At 37.0% G+C, this 23638-nt stretch overlaps 1 protein-coding gene across 1 annotated transcript in view; it reads right to left on the bottom strand.

The window, feature by feature from the left end:
• LOC116288075 (uncharacterized) overlaps nt 1-22405 on the bottom strand; it is a 160771-nt gene extending 138366 nt beyond the window's left edge. The window contains 16 exon segments of the mRNA XM_089036454.1: nt 5386-5571; nt 10048-10170; nt 11349-11681; nt 12071-12262; nt 12760-12882; nt 13605-13852; nt 14252-14363; nt 14751-14942; nt 15490-15612; nt 16126-16530; nt 17182-17298; nt 18030-18143; nt 18927-19017; nt 21552-21663; nt 21916-21984; nt 22081-22405. Coding sequence (XP_088892580.1) covers nt 5386-5571; nt 10048-10170; nt 11349-11681; nt 12071-12262; nt 12760-12882; nt 13605-13852; nt 14252-14363; nt 14751-14942; nt 15490-15612; nt 16126-16530; nt 17182-17298; nt 18030-18143; nt 18927-19017; nt 21552-21663; nt 21916-21984; nt 22081-22219 — 2679 coding nt within the window. The 5' untranslated portion in view covers nt 22220-22405.
• Between the last annotated feature and the right edge of the window lie 1233 nt (nt 22406-23638).

Genomic DNA, 23638 nt, shown 5'->3' on the forward strand with positions numbered 1-23638 from the left:
ACCACAAAGACAGATCAAAATATTGATGATTATATACATATAATGATAAACAAATGGCGTATTTTGATGCATGTATGCAATATAGACGTGGAACATTTTACATGTATATACATATATTTTTGTATGGCAAAATGCATCGTCGTAGTTTTGGCGCAAATATTTGAAGTGGATGCTACGAAGAAAATACTAGAACTGATGAAGATCATAAAACTTTCATTTGTTTTTAAACTCAGTCTTTTAACAACTCTAAGAAAACTTATCTCCTTAACCCGTGGTTGCAAACGAGTTTCGGTGCAACATTTTTACGAAGTTTTTAGCTATAAATTAAAAAAAACGTAAAATTTTGTGAAATTTCAAAGCTTGATGCCAAGGGATTTTGGATTAAATAAAACGTGCAAAACGCATTTTTATTCACTTTGTTCATCAGCAAGGTTGTCTCCGTTACTTAAAATAAATCTTCTTAAAATGTATCTTAGTTTCACATAGTTATTTCAATAAACCCCAAAACACAGATTTTAGAATAAATGAGAAAACATAATATCAAAAGTAATGGTCTTTGTTTTCAAGATTCTCGGTGCTGTGAATTATATTCCTCAATGGACTTTCATTAAAAACGCCAGTAGATGTCATGCAGCTCCCGACAATGAAATCAAAAGTCCCCTGGAGGTATTTATATCACGCCTTTATAATACAAACGTGTTGCTTATAGTACGCATGAAATGAGAGTCGAATCGTCTAGGAGTGTGCATGATGAAAAAGGTCAGCCATTTGTATTTGACATTTCTTTGTACAAGACACCTTTATCTCAAGTCACGCAAGGCAACTATGAACTGTTTGAGTGATCGAGACTCGCATTAAAATTGTCAAAATCTGTTACATGACATCAAGAAAAATATTAAGAAGACTACACTTTGGACATTTCTACTGAGACAATTTCTTATATATTTGATTATAAAAGAGTTTATTTTATCATTTGCGCCATCGTGATCTTGGGATTGTATTGGGGATGCAAAATAGATGTATCGCCCTTGGAAGTTTGATTTGAAAATTTAAAACCAACGCATAGTGATATGATCTTAAAGTTTGAAGAGCGAAGTACCTATGGAATATCTCTATATACTTTAACCTCAAATATTTAAAAGATCTTGAAAAATAAAAGCACATGGTTGAACAGAATTCTTCGAACATTATGTGTAACAGTGGGTGACAGAATCAATAAATATCAAGTAGTTTTTTCTCTACAATACAAGGATGTAATGAACAGAACGAAAGAAGTGTTCGCCATCAGAACGCCCTGGTCTACGAGACATACAACAAAAATGTACGAACAACCATGACTGTTAACCTAGGCTTTCCATGATCACTTGAAATTGCGGCAAGAATAAACCTATTTGTTACTTGAGTAGAAAAAAAAACACTTAAATTTGTAAAACATAACTGCTAGAGAATAGGTAAATATCAAGGAATTATGCGAAATTAATTGCTGCAGCCTAAAACCGTTTATGGCTCAGATAGTAATGCAAAGATACTGAGTTCTTTGTAAATAGCAGTAGCATGGTACCGAAAACAGAAGCCGAGACGGTCTACGAACCCTTCCTAATAGTTTAACACAATACCTTAAGCTGTTTGTTGAGCTTGATGAAGTTATTCAGGTATTTCGTTAACTCTGTCCCACCAGAATACAGTAAAACAAAGTGAACTTCTCACTGAAAGGCTCGTCCAAGACAGCTGTACGTACGGCTTAGGGTAGTGCAAAGGGGATAGTGTTTCCAGTGAACTGGGTTGGCATTACCGAGCTATACTACCAACCATTCTTGTCATACCAATCGATGTGACAACTTGAAATTTGACAATCTTAGAAGGTCAGAGGTCTACTTAGAAAGAAACTTAGGTTTTTTTATTATCTAAGAAATGCACAACACAACGACAATTAAATTCACTGAATCATAACCTCGACATGTCTCCAACATGTCTGTCTATTAATCGAATCAAAATTTCCGAAGTTTTAATCCCAATGGAAGTTATTTCTGTTCAATAGTGTATTAAAAATGGCGACGTCATTGGAATATTGATGATTAGCGCTGTTGACAATCATATTTATCCGATTTGCATCTGGCTTTATTCAAGGTAGTCTTCGGCAACCTATGAATGACCCTCTAGTGAGTATGCTGTTTTACGAGGTTTGGTTCACCAGTTTGTCTATTGTGAATCAACGTTTCGTACTGTTATGGTGTTATGGGGGTCAGACCGCTACCTATAGAAAGACCACTCCTAGATAACTAATCTAACATTGACGCAATACTAGAAACTTAATGAGAAAATGGCCGCCCCCGAATAAACTGCTTTGGTTATATTGTTTTCATTATCCCATTTCGGAGGCTGAGATTATCATGCCTTCCCATGAATTCACGTTAGGAAATTAAATGCTTAACAATTCATTATGGGTATTAGTTTAAAAGATAATCGTTTTTTGTTGCGTGCATTTTTTTTTTTTTTTTTTTTTTTAGAGAGAGAGAGAGGATTCAGCTGCTTCTACATTTTCATCAGAAGTCAAAAATAATATCACAAATCCCTAAGCAAACAATTTTTCCTTAGCTTGTCGTTTTTCATTGAGTCTGCCCTGAAAGGTCACTACGAGCTAAAATCGTGCGAGCCAGCGGCTCATTTCTAAAATAATCTCGATGGTAAACACTCTTAGCCGGCCCATATTTGGACATGGCCTTTTTTCCAAAGGGCAAGTGATGTCATTTCACTTATGCACAAGATAGCACTTGAAGTACCACAGAAATACCTGGGAATACTGTTATCCTTTAGATAACCATTGACAAAGATGTTCTTGCATAAAACACTAATATTAACGAGCAAAACTTATTTAGACTGAGAAGTCAACGCCCTGACCTATTAGCGAAAATTCTTGTTACAAACTAATTGTCTGTTTCAAGTTTTTCATTGTTTTACCATCAAAAGTCAAATATTTCTTTAATCGCCGCATTCTTGGATGCCCAAATACGAATTTTCCAGAACTGTGCCGCCCAAATACTACAAATGAAATGCTAAATATAAAAATTGATGATCAGTGATCTGTTTACTGTGTTTTGACTAAACTGATGCATGACTGAAAATAGGTCACAGCCATCTCATGCAGCGTGACGTTCAAAAACAGTGCGACGAAAATTAAAAGTTGCATTTTTAATGAATATGCAGTGGAATAAGAATCCATAAAACATGAATGACAGACTATAATCCGTGTTGTTTTTTGATCCAGAAGCCGTGCGATTCTCGACAGATGTGGCGGTGCATCTGCTTGGATTTCCTAGAAATGGCCGGCGCCTCTATCGTGACTAAAGTCATTAGCCTTGGATAAGAGGGTCGGCAATTAGTTGGAGGGCTAGAGTGCATACCATATATCCGTGAAAATCTTTGTAAGAAATTGCACAAATTTGCTATAAACTAGTAAGCTCAGTAGACCTTAGTAGACCGTAGCTCTACAAAACTTTGCACTACTTTTTACAATTTTGTTAGTTAACTTTTTCACGGATATATTGTATGCACTCTAAGAAATATAAATACAACGCTACATTGATAGATGGACGACGTACCACGGACTCGAATCAACGCACTAGAACGTGATTATTAAAAATAGAACAAATCAAAGCCATTTGCTTCACCAAATTGAGTAAAATGCCTCAAATCCTGTTTAGAATTGTACGGCAAGACTTTTTTTAAATTTCAAGGAAAGCTTGAACCAGGCCAAGGAGGGCAGATGGAGTAGGGTTCGTAGAATTGGCCTTTTATTGCTACAAACCAAACATTTCTCAATTTCCTATGAAGTTGTTGACGCGGAACAAGGTTGTTCCTTCCTTATTAATATTAGCCATTCCGAGGTTGAGAAAAAACTGGGATTAGTGAGCATTGCAGTGCATTGTGGGGCTGTTTTAGGGGAAGAAATAGACGTCATCTTGGAAATTCCCCTAAAACAGCTCCACAATGCACTGCAATGCTCACTAGTCCCAGTTTTTTCCCTCAACCTCGGAATGGCTGATATTATCTAAATCTCTGATAAATAACTCACAGACAAAGAAAAAAATTATTGAAGCTTAATTAAAAGTATTATAATTGATATATTAGATAGTTAATAATATCAGTATATTAATAGTCCGTAAGTATATTTAGCCCGTATATGTGAACTAATAAAATAGAATGTAAAAATGCCTTAAAGTTTGTCAGCAAAAAAAACTGATGTCTTCAATTATACCTATAGTAGTGTTTGGTACGTGTTTGAACTTAATGGGTGTAAACCTCAAATGATCATTACAAAATTGAGGTTACGCTGAAGGGTTGGTTGCCAACCTGAATGACAAGGCAATAGCGAATTGCAAAGTTTGTAACAAAAAAGTTCTCAAAGCAAGTTATCGACTGTAATCAAGGATTTTTCTCCTGGTTTTTGACTAATAAGAACTTATTCTCTCATTTATTGCATTTAGTTGTAAACCAACAGTTTCGCGCTTATTTCTTTTATTTGAACATAAAAAAGCGAAATACTTGAAAAAAGGATGTCTTTAAAAAGACAAATGCAACTATGCTATCATAACAGAAGTTTTTAATAGCACTAAGATTGATACTAATCTTGATATAAATAGATAGATAAAGAGATATAGATAGGATTGTGCTATGCAGATGGGACGTAATAGAAGGATATAGAAATATCATCCAGTGCCGAAGAGAGTACGTCGAATATTTTAAAGGCAAAGCTCCACCCTAAAATTGGTTCATATTCATCAACATAGACCAAGAAAAGCAGCCATGACGTACTTTGGTGGAAGTTTCATTGAAAGTAATGTCAAGTGAATGTGACCTAATGAACCAACCGGCGTCTATAATGTGAGCCTTTTACAGGCAAAGTGAATTAAACAATACAAAGGGAATTTAAGCAGTATAAGAGAAAAAAATACGTCCTCTTATTTCTATAGATAGTTTGCGCTGAATTATTCCCAAGAGAATGATATAACAGGTCACGTGACCCGGCGCCATGTTGGCTGACATAACAAAATGAACAAAACGCGGAAAAACTGGCGATTGAACTGAACAAGCATTGCGGCTATGAAAAACAGCCTTTAGTAGGGCGTAAATTTGAAAAGAACTGCGCAAAATCATAATGCTTCATTCCAAACAGTGAACGATATAACAGTACAAGTGACCGCCATGTTGGATGACAAAGAAATGTATTGTTACATTTAACCAACTTGACGACTATGAAAGACAAACAATTAAAAAATCTTATTGTCCCACTGTCGATAATGCTTCAGATCATTTAGTACAATTGCGGTTCGTTTTTCCTAACCTGCTTTGTTTTTAATTCTGAAGAAAAAACTGAAAAACTCTTACCTCTTCCACGCCATGATGGAAAGCCAATGAAGTGTCAAGGAGGATTCGCCTTCCTTCTAATTGTGAATTCAAATCTTTCCAGGCATCTTCCAAAGATTCTGCCATTGTTTCCTGTCTATTCTGACTATCTACAGGGTGAATTTGCTTGACGGTCCATAAAATCTCGTGGAATTCGTCTTCTTTTCGCTGAAATGCAAAAACAAAATTCTCAACTGAGAAAAAAAGGGAAAAACAAAACGGAATCTGTTAGAAATTACAGATATTTCTTTTCCCAATTTGATAAGATTGAAGATGACTTTAAAATGGAAAATAGAAAATTTCAAACAAATTATACTGCATTCATACGCAGAACTAACCAAAAAATAAGAAGTGGAAAAAAATGAAAACCTTGAAAATGGTCTCGAAAACGTCAAAAACAAAAAAAAGTATTCGTAAAACTCCCGACCTGTTTTGAACGATTGAAACTTTGACCCCAAGAGCTTAGTGACATAAATGTAAATACCAACCATATATTGCCCAGCAAAACCTTAAAATATTAAAAACTCATACTTATTATTCTAGAAAACCTTAGATAAACAACAGCAAACGATTTATTCCAATCAGCACTGAAACGCAGATGGGTTCAAGGTGATTGGATATTTAAAATATGATTGAAGAATATTGTGAGTATCATAAGTATTATGGGTCCTGGGTTAATCCGGCCTATTGCTGATAATAATACCGTCCTATATGGCTTAGTAAGGTTCACTGCTGTTCTTCTGATATATGTCATTGCTACTCTACTCAACAAACTAGGTAAAACTGAAGTGAAACGTGTTTACAAATAAACAGTTCTGTAAACCACAAATGATACTTTTTTTATAAACTTTCAATGAATAAATACTGAAATAAATAGTTTGTGTCGTGCGAGGCTAACACTGATTTTTATTAATATGATACAAAGCTGTGCATTCGTTCCAAGATCGAATACCAGATATCAGTGTTACACTCCGGCTGTTTCCTTCAAGCAATTGTTACATTTCATTTTATTGACCCAAATGCCTCTGATATCTGCCGTTGGGATTGGGAAGTGTTTTAATTAATGAGCCGAAAACTGGAAATGAAAGCCTCGAATCAAGGGGAATCAACAATCAACTCTACCAACGTATGATTATAGGATCAAACCAATGATCACTGCGGCGAGAAAAAGCCATTAGCAACAAACACTACATTGAGAAACATTGTCCTTTTATTTCATTCATTTATTAGCCCATTTATTTAATAAGCTTATCTATTGATTAATTTTTATTTACTCTTAAATTAACTTGAGTGTTTAATGGCCTGATTAATTCGAGCCAATGAATTAAATTATTCAGACTGGGTTTTTTTTCTTTTCTTTTTCTCTTTCTTGTTTTTCTTTTGGAAATGGTAAACGACTACTCGACTATAATTCTTTTCCATTTTTTTCATTGTTATGATTATTATTATTATTCCGGTGTTTTAACTCCTTTGGGAGACGCAAGATACCTAAACTAACTAAGAAAAGGATTCTGGCAGTAGAGGTATCAAGATCTAATAACCAGATAGTTAGAATTTGTTTAAGGATAAAAACCAACATAAGCCCTGATTATAAATTTTAGTGCAATTAAAAAAAGAGAGATAAAAAGGGCCTTTCTTTTTATAAGCAACAAATGTTTTTGATATTATAGCTCTCGTGAACATCAAGCGAAGCATCTCCTCTAAACACAAACGTGTAATTCAAGTACTCCAAAAGATTTCATTCTCAAGAGATTTACTACTTTACCTTAACCTTAAAGCTCAATCCAAATTTGTCCGACAACTGCTCCAACGATAAGACAGTTTTTGAAATATGTGGAATGGCTTCAAAGAGTATGAAATTCCTGAGAGTGTGAGCATATGGTAGAAGAACATGGGTTAATTAGGCTAAACTACGTTGTTTTTTCGGATCTCAAGTGATAAAATGTTAATAATAAAATAAAGATTAAAAGTCTTCGTATGTCTCGAGATAAAATGGAACAGAGGATTATATCCAACACCTGGGTATCTAAACAGGGATATAAACCAAGAAAAATGAATTTTTACATCTAGATTGAAGGTAGAATCCTGTTAGTCTGTCTATAGCTAGAGTAAAATCCCTTGCGGAATGACTAGTTTCTTTAACTGATAGAACAAACTACAATCTCGGTTAAAATCCATTGCCATACTCGTCTCATAGTCGACTCATGACCTATTGACCTGGGATCTACAACACCATACACACAAAAAAATATAAACGAAATTAACAGTATTGGAATCTTTTTTAGCATATAAAACATATTAAATAATAAAAGACGCTTGTTTCGGGAATTATCTCTTAAAAGTTCTCAATAATACAAACTCTTCTTAACATATTTCTATTATTTTGCTGTATTGTCTCTAAGCCGCAGAGCGGATTTTAATGAGCACTACACAATACACAAACAATTTATATGTAAATGAAGTTAAAATAAAAACATTTGGTAAAAATTGGAAATAAATTGACTTGTTGATCAAAATAAAAGAAAAATGTAAATTATTGTTAATCATGAAGGTAAGTCAAGCAAACAAAGTGCCTAAAATAGTTCAAGTTTTTACAAGGAAATATCGATAACGATATATCTTAATTCGGTTACTTAATGTTAAGTGGTTTTATTTTTACTGTATCATAATTCATCTCGATAACGAGTAATAAATATTCAATTATTTATAAAGACCTTTGCATTTTCGATTCTAGTGGAGCATAGATTTTTCCTACGAAGTTTGTTTACCTGTTCTTTGGTGTCATGTTTGCAAATGTTTTCAACAGAATCAAAAGTATACAGTTAGCGACGGTGCTCCGTAGGTGCTAAATTTATTAACAATCTGAGTATCCACTTCATTTGCATACCACAATTTCGATAGTGACAGAAATTAAGTCATTTAGAACACACTTCTAACTAGAAAACTAACTAGATTGTTAGAATACGATGATCGTTAGGTCAGCTTGATCTTGCATTACTAGTTCAGTGAAAGACAGCTTGTCAGATATCAAGTCATGATAGTTACCAACGCTGAGCGTTGTAAAGTCCTTGCAGAATAGGCTACGAGTATAGCCGAGCTAATATCAGTTAATGAATACTACTTAAGATGTTATGCCCGCTCAAGTATGGTGTTTATAGCGTTTGAGGTGTCTAGTCAATTTACAGCGTCCAAGACACTAACTCGCGTGAAGAAGAATTCATCAAATTACTCAAGAACTTTCTTAACAATTTTAACACTGTTACACAACTCATTTACGTAGCGACGGTAAATGGCTTACCTATAAATGACTATGTATAATACAGATGTACTTGAATGTCCAAGTAAAGTAGAAGAATAATGAATTTGTGCTTGACTGTGTACGATATCCACGGCCAAAAACCAATGATCAGTGATTATGCAAAGATCAAATGCCAAATGGACACAAGATAAACACGCATAGCAATAGCTAAATTCCAATAGCTTTTCCACGCCCCACTAGGCAAATATCTGTCTCTCTTTGTAATCACATTAATGCTGTGTTTAAAGAGAGCCATGTTTGATTCAAATTATATAGTTACCCAATCAAATTAGTTCGCTTGACAAGGCCATTAAACCATTGCTAATTTGTTTTATCAATAATTTTTTGGCCAAAAACAGTTTAAGAATACTTTTGGTCTTTACCTCGTCAAACCGAGACCCTTAGTAAAAGCACCCATTAGATAAATAAATAGTCTTGTCATTTAATTGCCCTAGAAGGACAGTTTGACTGATTCACACATTAATGGTTTGAAGGTGGATTGGATGGTGAAAGAAGTCTAACAAAAGTTCAATAGTGTTCGTGATCCCGCGATTTTACGAATGACCGTCACGTTATCCTCGATTGTCGTACAAGTAAACTTTTACAACTAAAAGCCGTGTAAAACAAATGAAACTTTGATGGTCGTTCATGTGGCAAACTCTAACTCGCTTGCGAAAAGCTGAACAATTAGAATTAAAATCTATGTAAAACAATCTCGCTTCAGTGCTTCTCCGGCAGGACACGGTAAGTTTTGCTGCGACTTCTCCGATTTCAAAGTTCTTGTGCAGGAAAACGTTTGCACACAAGTATGGGGGAGTTCTTGATGTCCCTTAACTATAGGAGGGCCAAAGGGAGGGATGGAATTTCTAAAATGGTGGGGTGGAGGGAGACAAACCGGAGGAATCGCGGTGCACAAATGATGGGATGGAGTGGCAAACCGGAGGGATGGAGGTCCTCAAATGGTGACTTGGAGGGAGACAAACCAGAGTAATCGCGGCGCACAAATGATGGGATGAAGTGGCAAACTGGAGGGATGGAGGTCCTCAAGTGGTAGGATGGAAGTTGACAAGAGGGATCGAGGTCCTTAAACGGTGTGTTGTAGGACTGAGCTGTTGGATGGAAGGTTTCAAATGGTGGTATAGAGAGGCAAAACGGAGGGATGGAGGGCCAAATATAAGGTATGAAGATCCTTTAACGGTTGTGTCGAGGGTCAAAATAAAGAAAGGTTCTCAAACCGGGTGGAATGTAAGGGCAAACGGTGGGTGGAGGAGATATTCGATAAGATGGGGAATCCAAATGAAGGAATGCAGAGCCAAAATAACCAATTCTCACATTTATTCACAAACCTTGATGTCAGTTTCTTGTTGTTTGAGAAGTGACATAAGCTCTTGAGCCTCGTGTAGATTTTCACCAACTAGCCATTCAGTTTTCTTCAGTTCTTTAGCTTTATAGTGCAACCAGACGAAAAACTACAGACAAAAATAATATAAGCTCGAGTCGACGTTGAACCAACTTTTTCATATGGATGTTGGATAAAATTGGATGCTGCGGATGCTTGAGACAAGTAACTCTATAATCCCACAGTCCACATCTTATGAAACCGTATCAGCAAAATCGTCAGAGCGTTAATCTAAAATCGCTAAAAAAAAACTTCGAGGAAATCGACACCAGAGAAAAGCGTTTGTGCATGCGTGCATTTCAGCACGTTTTCTACGAATTTTGAAGAGTTTGAGTGAGAAAATAAATGTTTGTTTTCTCCAAGTATACAAAAACGTTCGAGAGTATACTTTTGTCAGACCAAGATACTGTTATTAACAAACACAATATGAAAGAATTACGCTTGAGTTTCAAGCATGGACACTAAGTTTTGGCATTTTGTGAAGTCCAATTTATCAGGCATGTATGAAAGTCAAATTTACATATGTTTTGACTAATTTGCATACGGATTCGGAGCATACGCAGACGTTTTTCACTCGAGTCGAGGGAATCACTAAACCAACTAGTTATGAACGAATCAAATCTTTTGTAATTAATGAGGCGGGAAGTTTGAATCATTCGAAAATTGATTTCGGCTCGTCGTCGTATGACTAAAAATGACCCGTTTGGGATGGGAAGAGAATTATTTTCAAGTGACTAAAGTTACTCGTGGGTGGGAGGGAGTTTTCACTCATGATTCGAGTGATCCTTCGAGTGACACGTCTGGCTAAATGAACCCGAAAAATCCTTAACAACAACGATTGCTTGACGATTAAGGTAAATCAGTTTAGTTGTCTATTTATCTATCAGTTTTATCTAATTTCTCGTCAACCAGTTTGTTATAATAATATCCTAATTGAATACAGTGAGCCGGTGAGTGAAGCATGGTATTCTGAGGAGCCCTATATAATATAGATTATACCTTTTTACCTTCGTATGCAAATTGCCCAATTCATATCACATGGCATTCCCTTGAGAATCGTTCTTTTATGACGAACATGTTAAAATATTTACACATGAAAGAATCAACTCCTAAGAGTGACATCACATGGTCTGAAATGTGCACAACAAACAACGAAGCTAAAAAGGTATATATTGTCCATATAGTCTCCATAGTCCAAATAGTCCCCATTTTTTGCAGACAATTCCTGTCAGGAAGACTTCTACTTACTTCTCTCACGTCATCCCCATAGTCTTCTCCATGCTTCCAGTTTCGCAAACGTTCATCTCTATCTTCCCACACCTCGTTAAATGACTGCTTGGACTCCTCGAGCTCCTCCAGACACTCCTCAAGAGGATGAGGAGCCCTAGATCCTTCATCTGGGAGATTCATTCTGTCAATCAAAGCCTTTCCCATAGCAACAGTCTCCTTGTACTCCTTCGATACACTCTGTCTGGTTTCTTCGTGCGCGAAAACAGCCTCATCCACTGTAGTTTGAGCGAGTTCGATAGGAAGATATTCATGGAGAAATTCGGCACGAATCTCATCTATTCTCTGCATTAACTATGCAATAATAATCAAATATGAGTACCCCTAAAGATGAACCATCTTTAGGGGGTATTTATTATCTTGGGAATGGTATGGTGTTTTATCACAGAGTGGGACAATCACAAAAGAGCCAGGCTCCAATCTTGGTTGAAGCCCGAAAATCGAAGTGATTTTTGGTCAAATTCTATTTATCTCTGCAAGTTTCACAAATCGACAAAGAAGTGTCCGCGTGCGCGCGTTATATTCACCTGTGGGTGAATATAACAGCATAAGACATAAATTGTGACCAATGAGCGCAACAATGAGTGTAAAAACATATTATTATTATCATACCATGGTTTATACTATTCACACTACTCCTGCAAAATACGCAACACACAAAAGAGATCTGTATGTAAACATACCATTTCTGCACTGCGATAAAACATTAGTGCAACAGACAAGCGAGCTCCTCGTTCAGCCATAGCACTTGAGAAGTCCAACCACACCTCGTCCAGGGTTTCTTCCATTTCCTGATTTGGAGTCAAATCATATCGACACGTTCTCCGTAAAACTAGGGAGGCTTGCAACAGCTGCTTGCCGTAATCGTAGGTCCCCTGAAATTGGTACATTCGATGGTTACTTTATGTTGTTAATGTACTGCTTCTATTTTAAACGTCAAGGATTAGCAGGTAAGAAGACAAGTTAACCGGTTACTTAGTCCAGTTTTGCAAGAGTCATTAAGTCATTAAGGGTCATTAAGTTTTAGTTCAAGTTTCTTCAACATTTTCTTGTTTTTTGTTTTGAAAAAAGAAACGGAAGCACGTCGATATCAATTCCCATCTATTTCACAGGAGCGTTGGTCAGACAATATATTGCTTCCTAATCACACTCGCGAAATCGTAAAATTTGCCGTCGCGATAAAATAGGACGTCAATCAAAGCGTTTCATAAAATTATCAGAAAACACAAAGTTTTTAATGACACGTGCCTAAGGAATGGCATGGAAACGCCTTGATTGAGATCAATACCCTACTTCGTCTGTGTCATTCTGCACGTGTTATAATCCAGAAGAACTTTCGAAGCATAGATTTTTGTACTGCGAGACAACAAACCTTTGCAGTGCCTTCAACTTTGTCGTGTTCTTGCTGGAGGTGTAACGTTTCCTCAGAGGTCCGCCCTACATCGATTGATGTGTCAACTGCTCCGCTGTAAAGCTGTTGTAACCAAGCTATTGCCTGGCAAGAGAAACATTACAAGTCATGTGAGAATACTAAGAGGTACCAGGAAGACCTGGTACCAGAACGAGAAAGTAACAGGAGTTTTAACATGCCATTTTAACATTAAAATGCCTAAAAAGGGAGAACCTACATAGCACTCAGTTGATGTAATGTATTCCGAAAATCTATTGTATTCTATTGTCGTTCTATCTGTTGTATTAGGTGCGATTCATTGTATTTTTATGAACACATTACATCAACTGCTTGCTACGTAGTCTCTCCCTGCCTAAAAAGGAGGTACCAAGAAACGCTGGTACCAAAGTGCCAAGATTAGGTGCCAAAGGGGCAAGGTACCAACTAGAGCTGGAACCAGAGAAAGTACCATGATAAGGTGCCTAAGAGAGGAGGTACTAAAAACAGCTGGTACAAACTACCAGGAGCTGTTATAAGAATCAGAATGTACCAGGATGGAAACGATATTGGGTAAATTATACCTTTTTACGGTTACGGTAGCCATCTTAAATCATTGGATGCCTAGGGAGCAAACGTAGAAATATTTAAAAAATACAGTGGCGAAGTTACTTTTTTTAACTGGTTTTACGCTTTGGCGTTTTATATATCGCTCCAAATACCAGCAAATTCAATTGGTTTTTAGATGTACTTAAAAAAAAACTGAGCATCCAAGATGGCCGCCGTATCAGTAAAAAAGTCTATTTCTATTATTTAGGAACAAGCCGTACCTGCTCTGCGTCTCTTTCACAAGTTTTTAGCTGTAGCAGCTGTTGTAGTTTTAGCCTCCGTACATCACAGAGCTCATCTGTTCTCTGTTTTCGTTCTGTGAGATCGTCTAATGTTGTCTGTATGTAACGAATTGCTTCATCGCAGTTCAGCGTGATTGGTTCTCCTTGAGCTGTCGTGGTTGGATCACGAAGAACCTCCGTCAATGTCTGACTCTCACGCATTGTCTCCTCGTAAGATTGTTTCACCGCTGGAATAAAAATATACAAAAGGTTACGGTTCCCGATAATCTTCATATCTTCAAGCCAACGTGTAACTTTCTTTTCATAATATAGACACATTCAAAAACAAAAACTTGTTGAAAACTTTGGAAAAGACGTCATCGATATCTTCAAAATAAGGATATGGAAAATATGTCACCGAGGTCCCGGATGAAGTTGGTATGAAAAATACGAGTGGCGTATTTCCCATTAAACCACTAATGTCTATATAATAAAAAAATATCGCAATGACCAGATCCAACAACAAGAGAAATGATCTACGCAACAAATAAAATCATTCAAAAGCATAACCTGTTTATCGTATATAAAGTCCCTGCTGACCTGTCAATGTGGATATGAACAATGGTATATAAATGATATTGAATTACTTTCAGCCTTGTGTTCCAACGTGGATAGCATCGTCTCTGCACTTTCTAGGTCGTCTTTCATTATGGCATCAGAACACAGAAGTTCTAGAAGATCATCCAGAAGACTTGACAACTAAACAGAACAGGTGGATTCAAGAACAGTAAAAATGATTGATCATTGATTATCTTAACAGAGAAAAGGTGAAAAAGACCTCTCCGCTTTGGGCGTAATGTTTTCCCATTTCAGACCACGTGTTAATTTTTTAAATAAGATTCTTTGTTTGAGTTGTGTCAATATTCGTTTTTCTTCTCATGAACAACCGTGAAACAAACACGGTACTCTAGACACGTGATCTGAAATGGAAAAAAACAATATGCCCAAGCGCCGGGTTTGCAGAAGAAATCAGTGTAATTTAAATAGCCTTTTTTCAAGTAGCCCCTTCTTCTTTGTCTTCATACATTAACAACACCACACAGAAGGACAAACATTTCCCATTTCAGGACTATTATTCTGACTTACATGTGAAGCATTTTGATGGAATCTTAAGGCACCATTAACGAGATCGCTTCTCCGTGACATTCTGGACGCGAAGCTACGGCAAATCTTGTCGAGATAGTCTTTTTGAAGTTGGATCTCTTTTGCTGCGTAATGGTTCCCGTGAAGCATTCTTTTACCCAAGTCACGAACTCGACCAAACAGGGTTATTATTTCCTTTGTTATGGAGCATAAGAAAATGAAAGTTAGAAGCAAATAATAGGCAATGTCACTAATGCTACTAATAATGCTTTGACCTCTAATGCTTCTACTAAAACTTCTGGAACTTTCTCTGGCACTGTCACTTGTACTACTGCCTATGGTAATGTTGCTTCTGCTATACTTACAACTGTCTCTGCTGTTCCTACTGCTACTGCTGCTGCTGCTGCTGCTGCTGCTACTGCTACTGCTACTGCTACTGCTACTGCTACTGCTACTGCTACTGCTACTGCTACTGCTACTGCTACTGCTACTGCTACTGCTACTGCTACTGCTACTGCTACTCGGGTGAAGCTGACAGCCGAGACTTATATAACACTTCTTAAAAAGGAAAAAGAAGAGACAAGTACAAATCTGCGAGCGTCCTTTGTCCTTGGCCCCATTCAAGCTCTTATCTTAATGCACATGAATAATTCACAAAAACCATCCAGTCGAATCATAGTCACAAGTTGCCCTTTGCTTATTATCTCTCTAACAATAAAAATATAGTTACAGTAATAATTACCCTTGCTGCAAATTCGAAATCTTCGTGAGCTCTTTTGCTGAACTCACAGTTTTGGATTGAATCCCCAATCTTATTTGAAGAAGAAAGATAAGATTCGCCTGCTCCCATTACCCAGTCAACTACCTGTAAAACAGATATAAAATAATATAATCGGGCTGCAAATTGAGCTGCATTCCCACGTGCTGCAAGAAGTCTATAGGGTAATGCGCCATGCTTTCAGACCACGTGTCATTCCTTAATTTTTCTTCTTTTTTTTTAATGGTTGCGCATGACAAGAAACATGAATGTGGATACAACTCAAACAACGAAGAAGAAAAAGAATTTCATTCTCAAGAGAAACACGATATCTGTACTAAACAAATGTACGAAATTAAGGCACGATTATACGGAGCAATGTTTTCTGCAACTTGTCTCGTCTTGTCAGTGTTGCGAAACAAGTCGTATGAGTGTTTACACGGTGCAACGGAGACGCAAGCAATTGCTGCAAGTTGTCTCGTAACATTTTTTTAAAACATGCGCTGTAGGTCACACGCTGCACTGCTTCATGCAACTTGCGAGACAAGTCGTAGAGAAAATTGCTCCGTGTAATCGCGCCTATACCCGGTGTGCAATCTTTACTGAACCACATTTTCATACCTTATGAAACCCACTCTCGAAATCCTTCAGGTCCCTTGACTGTAAAAGATCAGACATTCTATTCTCCCAGCTACGAAACGCTTGATCATCCTTTCTTATCAATTCCTCTAAAATCTCCTTCAGCTGACTTTTTTCTTCCGTTTCCATGGAAACAGGGTCGCCCGAGTGACGCAATCCTTGGGGTATCCGAGGCTCGTAGCTTTCGATCTTGCGTACGAGATCTCGGCCTCGTTTGATTACTGGCTGCGAAATTGCGTTCAAGATTCTGCGCTTCGTTTCGTGTGCGCTGATGAGGCTTTCTGTCGCGGAGATTGTATCTCCTAAAGCGTCTGATTCCATTTTTCGTTGAAAATTGTTAATTTCATTCAATGTGGATGAAGCTTCCTCTATATAACTTTCGATGGCCTAAAATATGGCACAAAAAGGATTATTGAAATTATTACTGTATCCCTTCTATTACTGCTGCTTCCCGCTTTCTCGTTGTTGGATTCCAAGACCGCTCAGCAACACATTGAGTAAAGTTTGTTAGGTTTCTCCCTTTTCTCCGAGTTCTCCATCCTCAGGAACTCAGGGGTAAAATTATGTCGCTCGTTTTTCGCTTTTTTTGAAGCGAGAAACAAGCGAGAGAATTTTCCCCCTGGGTTCCTGAGGAAGCGAGTTCTCCGGTTTTTTCCTCCCTCCGCAAAATCTAAAACTCTAAATTCCAATTAGATCTTTGAATTTGCCCTGAATGTATGTCGCATTACACACAATATAAGGCCCAGTTCATAAGTCGCGCTATCGTCGCGACGAACCTAATAACTAGCAACTTCTTGTGGCTTTGTCTTGCCATGGCACGGCATTTCGTCTGAGACTATCACCTCTTCATTACATGAAGAAGTCCAAGACATATATAGTGAAAACGAAAATGTCGAGCCTTTAAGAGTGCAGTTATTAGGTTCGGCGCGACGATAAAGCCACGTATGAACCAGGCCTTAGTTCATTGCCATAAAGTGTTAATGAACTTGGGAGTCCAATCGAATACGAATTTCACTGGACTCAGAGATGGCGACTTACCGTTCTTCGCTGTAGCCAATCATCATGATTATATGGTAAAGTTCCACCCAATTCCTCGGGCAACTGGAAGTCATCAGCAAACTGACTAAGCTTACTTGTCGATGACAAAATTATAGTCTGTTGATAAGAAGGCCGAAAAGTCATAGTCAAGTCATAAAGCATTACACCAGTTTCAACTAATTCTCTGTTCTACAGGGTAAGCCTCGATTTCGTATGGAATTACTTCAGTGAATGTCCGTGGAATATCAAAGTGTTTTTAATGTTGAAGTTGTACATTCTTTACTTTAACGTTGGTATTTGTGGATATTTAGTCAATGAAAAGAGACTAACCCTGTATAAACGAGTCTGTGATCAATGAACACAGCGGTATTTGACTAATTTGAAAAAGGTTTATTAAGCACGTGTAGGGTGAGGTGTTTAGTGCACAGTCTCCAACCGCTATCATATGTTTTTTTACCCATGCTTCAAGTTTGTTTGTTTGTTTTGTTTTTTGTTATTGTTTTTATGTTTTTGTTTTCTTTTCTTTTCTTTTTTCTTTTTTTTTTTCTGGCACGGTTTTTCCCTCCGCCAAAAACCGGCATCAAAAAATCTTCAGCATTTAGATCCGGCTTGTACGCCATATTGTAAATAGCTTCTCAAGCACGGATCCAGGGAAAGGGTCGAGAGTCCAGACCAGCTGTCATACATGACGCTTAATAATTAATTGGTTTATCCTAAAATTTAGTTTTGCCACAGGTTTGTAGCATATTTCGTATGAAGTATACGTTTGGACCCCCCTTGCTCTCAAACATTCCTGGATACGTCCATGCTTCTCACTCGACTTGGAACTACAAAACGCTTAAGATTACCTCATATCCAAGGTTCGATTGCTCTTTCTTTATCCCTGCATCAGATTTTCTTTTTTCCCAAAATGCATCTGGTTTGATAATAATGACTTGGTGGATTTTGTTAGGAATAGAATCCTGGAAGAAAAAAAACGTTCTATGATTAACTACTACCTTATTAAGGTACTATTAGTTCCTGATGTTCTCTCATTCCAGTGCTACTCAGTTGATGCTTTCGCCTAGTTTTACACGCTTCTTAAGGTCTGTAGCAAGAGAATCTTTTTCATACAAGAGATTATGTCGATAGTTATAACATTGCGTCAAAGTACTATTTCTTTTGTAACGGTATGACTACCCTGCTAGCAGAGTCTTTTTTAACTTCTTCGTTTTTTTGTTTGTTTGTTTGTTTTGTTTTGTTTTTTTTGTTTTTTTTTTTCCTTCTTCTCTGGCATGGAGGAGTTCAAGGGGGTACGGCATGACGTTTCCCCAGATAATTCCCGGCTCTGTTTTCGATACACTCATAAGGACCAATAAGGGTAATGCAACGTTAGCCCCACGCATTTGACTATATCCTAACATGTAAATTTTCGCATTTTGAATAATAAATGGGGTTTGTGTAATATGTCAAAGAAACGCCAAAAAAAACGAACCCCCCACCCTCCCCCCTTTCATAACCTAATATTGATAACCAAGTATAACGTTTACGTTTGTGCGCAAGGTATTCCCATTTCAGACCACGTGTCATTCACTAAAGTATTATTTCTTTGTTTAATAGTTGCACATGAGAAGACACATGAATATGGATACCATTCAAACAAAGAATCTTATTCTCACGGGAATGACACGTGGTCTGAAATAGGAAAACATTGAGCCCAAACTAAAAAGGGTCATTATAGATTAAAGATCTCAGTGTTGACTTACATGCAGTGTCCTGAGCATTGGCTTAGCTGACTTCCATTTTGATCCACGTAAATCGATGATAATCGTGAACCCTCTTCCTTGAACTTCATTACTGTTTAGGAAAAAGTTTTTAAACTACATATAAATGAAAGTTGTTTTTACTGTTTATCATACAATCGTAAACTTTCCAGTATTACATCGAACTCATATCAGCAACTTTACCGCCGAAAACCAATACGCATGTCGCACGATTTGGACTACACCCAGTTGTTCGAAGCCTGATTAGCGCCAATCCAGACTTGATTACCAAGAAAACATGTCTACATAAAGACTCCTGCACTAATTCCCCAATCTAGGGGTCAATAACAAAAATACCGTCTTTTGAGGATTGAAAACTTTTATTGATGTTAAAATATCCCAGGTAGGGATTTCGTGCCAGAAGTCTATAAAATAAATCCTAAGTTAGTCCAGGATTAGTACTAATCTGGCTTTGAAGAACTTAGTTCCGACATTTGTAGCGTGGAAATTAATCTCTTAGAATACGTGTGAAGCATGACGACTGGGGAAAAAACACGGTATGGACGCACCGTGCCGTGACCGTGACGGTGCTGTGTCCTGTGATTCTCATTGGATATGCATTCATCCAGCGCAAAGATTGGTTTAGTAAAGGATTTGGTGAAATTCCATTCCGTGCCTTTTCAAAGTCATACGACATGTACCTTATATAATCTCATATACCTAACCTTTATTTACAATTGTTCCTACACCTTCAAATGGCAAGTTCCCTTTCTATAATTCCATTTTTTGCTTCTATCCTCTTTTTCTTCTATTCTCTTCTATTTTTCCTAATTTTCCTACAACTCTCACTTTGATCACTTTAAAGGGCCAGGGCCAAGTACACGATGCAACCCACACAACAACAGAATCGAACCGTATTTCCAACTCCTACATGATGCAAGAGCTGGGTAGGGTTCCCATTTTCAGTTTTGTTGCATATGTAGTAAAAGTTGCGACCAGCAAGATTACATGCAACAGCTACACTGTAATATCATTCGAAGCTCTTTCTTTTTCATTCCCTCAGCATTCTTTCTTATCAACTATTTTCTTATTAAAACCATTAATCTATGGACTAAAATTGATGAGGTTTACAACCTTTTACTCCCTAAAATTTCGTCAGTTAATTTTAAAATGTGCTTAATGCAGTTCAGCATTTATAATCATTTTAGCAAATACCCTACTTACCCCTCCCCCCTTGTCACCTCTGCCCCGTTTTCCCCTTGGCACTTCCCTCCCCTTCCCCCCAGTTTATTGGACTGAGGCTATTTATTAATCATTTATTACTCCTATAAGAGTTCAGTCCATTACCTGTATATACCTTTAATACTGGAAAATTTCATTTTTATTCTAAAGGTGTCAAGCTTAATACTATGTTAAAAATTTAAAATATGATTAAGTTGAAATCGAATGAATTTCAAAGAATTTATAGTGCAAGGTTTGAATGTTTAGCAATTTATTAAAATTTCCCAATTAGATTGTTTATCGAAAGTGTAATTTCTAAATTTGTGTGTAGGTGATTAAAAATTCCTTAATTCCAAGTTTCCTGTTTGAGGTCATTTAGCTGTCTTAATAGCTTCTTCAACAAATGTCAACAAGATAGTTCACCAGCCAATCAGAAAAAGTCCTGGATTAGGTTTATCTTATGGAGGTCAAATGTAGTCGACAGTAGTTCAAAGGAAGAAATTTGTGAAAACATAAATCTAAAAAACAATTCATAATTGTAAATACAATCGATATCCATGTCTTTACTACCTCTAGGCATAAGTATAATGATATACATAAGGCATTTTCTTGTGCAGGCAGCTAGAGCCACGATGAACTACACCTTCAGAATATAAGGAAATTAAGCTACAATGTCCTGACATTTAACATGCAAAAATATAAGCCTACTCTAGTATGTGACAACACGAGATTTAATGTATGCAAAGATTACTCCTGTCTATTTGAAGATTAAGGTAAAGAGATACTAAATATACATAACTACTGTGCTCCGTACAACAGCGACAAATCCCACATTCTCAGTCACCAAACAAATATTATGTTTCACAACATATTTTAATATTAAAAGGAGACTCTGCTAGCAGGGTAATTTTAATACTAACACAGATCGAATAGGTTTGAAGGTTGCTTTAAAGCTTTCATCAAATTTTCATTCAACTTTCGGCATTTTCCTAGACAGAAAAGCCTTTTGTCAAAGAAATCCCAAGACAATAATTATTTATAAAAAGATTAAGAAATCTGTAGCTATCATTCTGTCAAGAGAGTGACGTTGCAGTAGAAGCATTTCACACATGATAATAAGAATGATACAGATGAGGAAGGAATGCTAGGTTTGGCGAGGTACGAGTACGTCGAAATATTCTTAATTAAGTCAAAATGGTACATTAATTTTTAATTTTTAAATATACTTTAGATGATATCATCAAAACAATACAAACGTAACGCTTGCCTGCACAATGACAGAATAAAAAACAAAGTGAAGTAAATTCCGATTGTAAATTCAAAATTCTACCACTCAAACCTACTATAGATGTAGACAAAGGAAAATTACTTAAGCTTTTGCTTTTGAATTGCAGTTGAATGAGTTACCTTGGTATTTGTGTTAAATAGCGTAGGGTTTCTGATAGTTTCTCGGAGTTCAACTCATCGTTCCTGGATGCCAAGATTGATATGATCGGTCTTCCTTGACGGTCATGTCCACCTTTGGAAGTGAAAGTAAAACGCCTCCAAGTTTTAAAAACATTATCATTTGTAATAAATATATTAGACCAAATGCAAAATTGTGCTAAACGTCCATCAAATTATCACAGTAATTACTCGTCTAATTCTAAAAATTTTCTATCCTCTCAATTAATACGAGTTAATTTGGTAACTGAGTAACTTGGCCGTGACTGTGCTAAATAAATTGACTTATAATTGAAAATTAATAAAAGAAAACTGGTACACAACATACCACAAAGACTAGCTGCATTCCCTCGTAGGTTTTCAATGATTTCCCTCGCCCGAATTCGTCTTTCAGCTGCTACAAATTTATGACAAAAATCGAAGAATTCATGAATTATTATAATCAACAAATCTATAATCAAACAATCGGCCATTTGCTTCTTGATGTACTTACGCTTTCTAGCCCTCTCCGTTCTTCTAGCATCGGTATAAGACGCATATTCTGGTCGATAACTATGAGTTTGGAAAGAAAGCTCCTCAAATCCTGCAAGATCTTCCTCTTTCTTCGAATTCTCGTACTTATGATAAGCCATTTCTATTGCTGGATAGCTTGTACTGCCTCAAGGCGTCTCAAGATCCCGTAACCAGCGTAACATGACCATCTAATGTCGAGGTTAAAAGCGGTCAAACTTGGAAGACTTTTGTAATCGAGCTTAGCATGATTTGCAATGCAAAACCATCGATCTTTTAGGGCACTTTGGTTATGGAATTTTTACTAGTAGTAAATATTTTGAAACGCTTCTGAAAAATTTGATCAACTTCTACCGAAGCGCGCCTAAAATATTCTGGTTTGTTTATTTTAAAGATGGTCAGCGGTCTACATTCATCGCTATTTAAAGAATGCTGTAAATTTGTTTTCAATGAAATTTTGCTAAACTCCTTAGATAATTATTCTTAGATGGGACAAATTCGCTTGTAGTTATTGAGTCCAATGGGTCAGCCATTGGCGCCATATATGAGAGTCTATTTATGCCCGCCGCATAGAACCGAGACGCTCTTAATTATAGCAGTATGTCGAAGACAAAGGCATCGCTGTAATTTTTAAGTGCTAGGAAGTAAGCTCTTTATGTTGGAAAAAGACCAAAAAGAAAGCTTAGTTTGAGGAAAAAAAAACTGTCATAGAGTAAAAGGAGTGACAGCATTAACACGGGCAAAGATTGAGGCCCCATGGACGGTAACTTCCTACACCTAAGGACGTGTGGTGGATACATGGGGGGGATTGGGGAAGGAGGAGTTGAATATACCCTTATGCCGTATTCCTATATTCTTTCCAAGTTGTTTCTTTACCATATCCCTTATCTCTCTAATGCCTGGTTCAAATATCCAGTATCCCTATTTTTTCCTCAAATATCCCGTCTACATAACTACGAATAGCAGAGTCCTAGTCATCCACGTTGGTGGTTGTGCTGAGGGTTAATAAATAACCGGTAAAATAAAAAAATGATATTTCGGAAACAGAAAACATTTTAAATAAATCTCAAAGCCTTAAATACGAATTATGGCGCACGAGACAGGATGATGCTGAGAACAACAAATATGGGGACTCTGAGCATTACCGAATCCAACGGAGGGGAAAAGGAGATACGACTATCAGATTTCCTTGTTTGGGACGGGGACGTTTGGGACGGAACAGAAGCAACCATGGGACTAGAAATAGTTTGCTGCAGATGATTTGGCTATATAATATAAGCTGCAAAGTTTACAATCCCCCTTTATTTACTCGTTGATCCACCCAGACATTCCAAAATATCCGATAAACTTGGGGATTTGTCTTGCCCTCTATCTCCGGGGAAGAAACTATTCAGAACTTTTTTTTTTTTTCATGAAGCGGTGGACGGGAGAAATGGTAATGACCTCAATAAATCTTTCCTTTCCTTTCTCTTTCCATAATTACTTGCAAAAATAAACTGCCAATCGGAAGGGGAGGGGTCCAAGCACACAAAATGTTCAGC

This window comes from Actinia tenebrosa, unplaced genomic scaffold (genome assembly GCF_029948245.1).
Source record: "Actinia tenebrosa isolate PJP-AT-01 unplaced genomic scaffold, QUT_ActTen_1.0 PGA_scaffold4__44_contigs__length_22323623, whole genome shotgun sequence".
In the NCBI taxonomy this organism is placed as follows: domain Eukaryota; kingdom Metazoa; phylum Cnidaria; class Anthozoa; order Actiniaria; family Actiniidae; genus Actinia; species Actinia tenebrosa.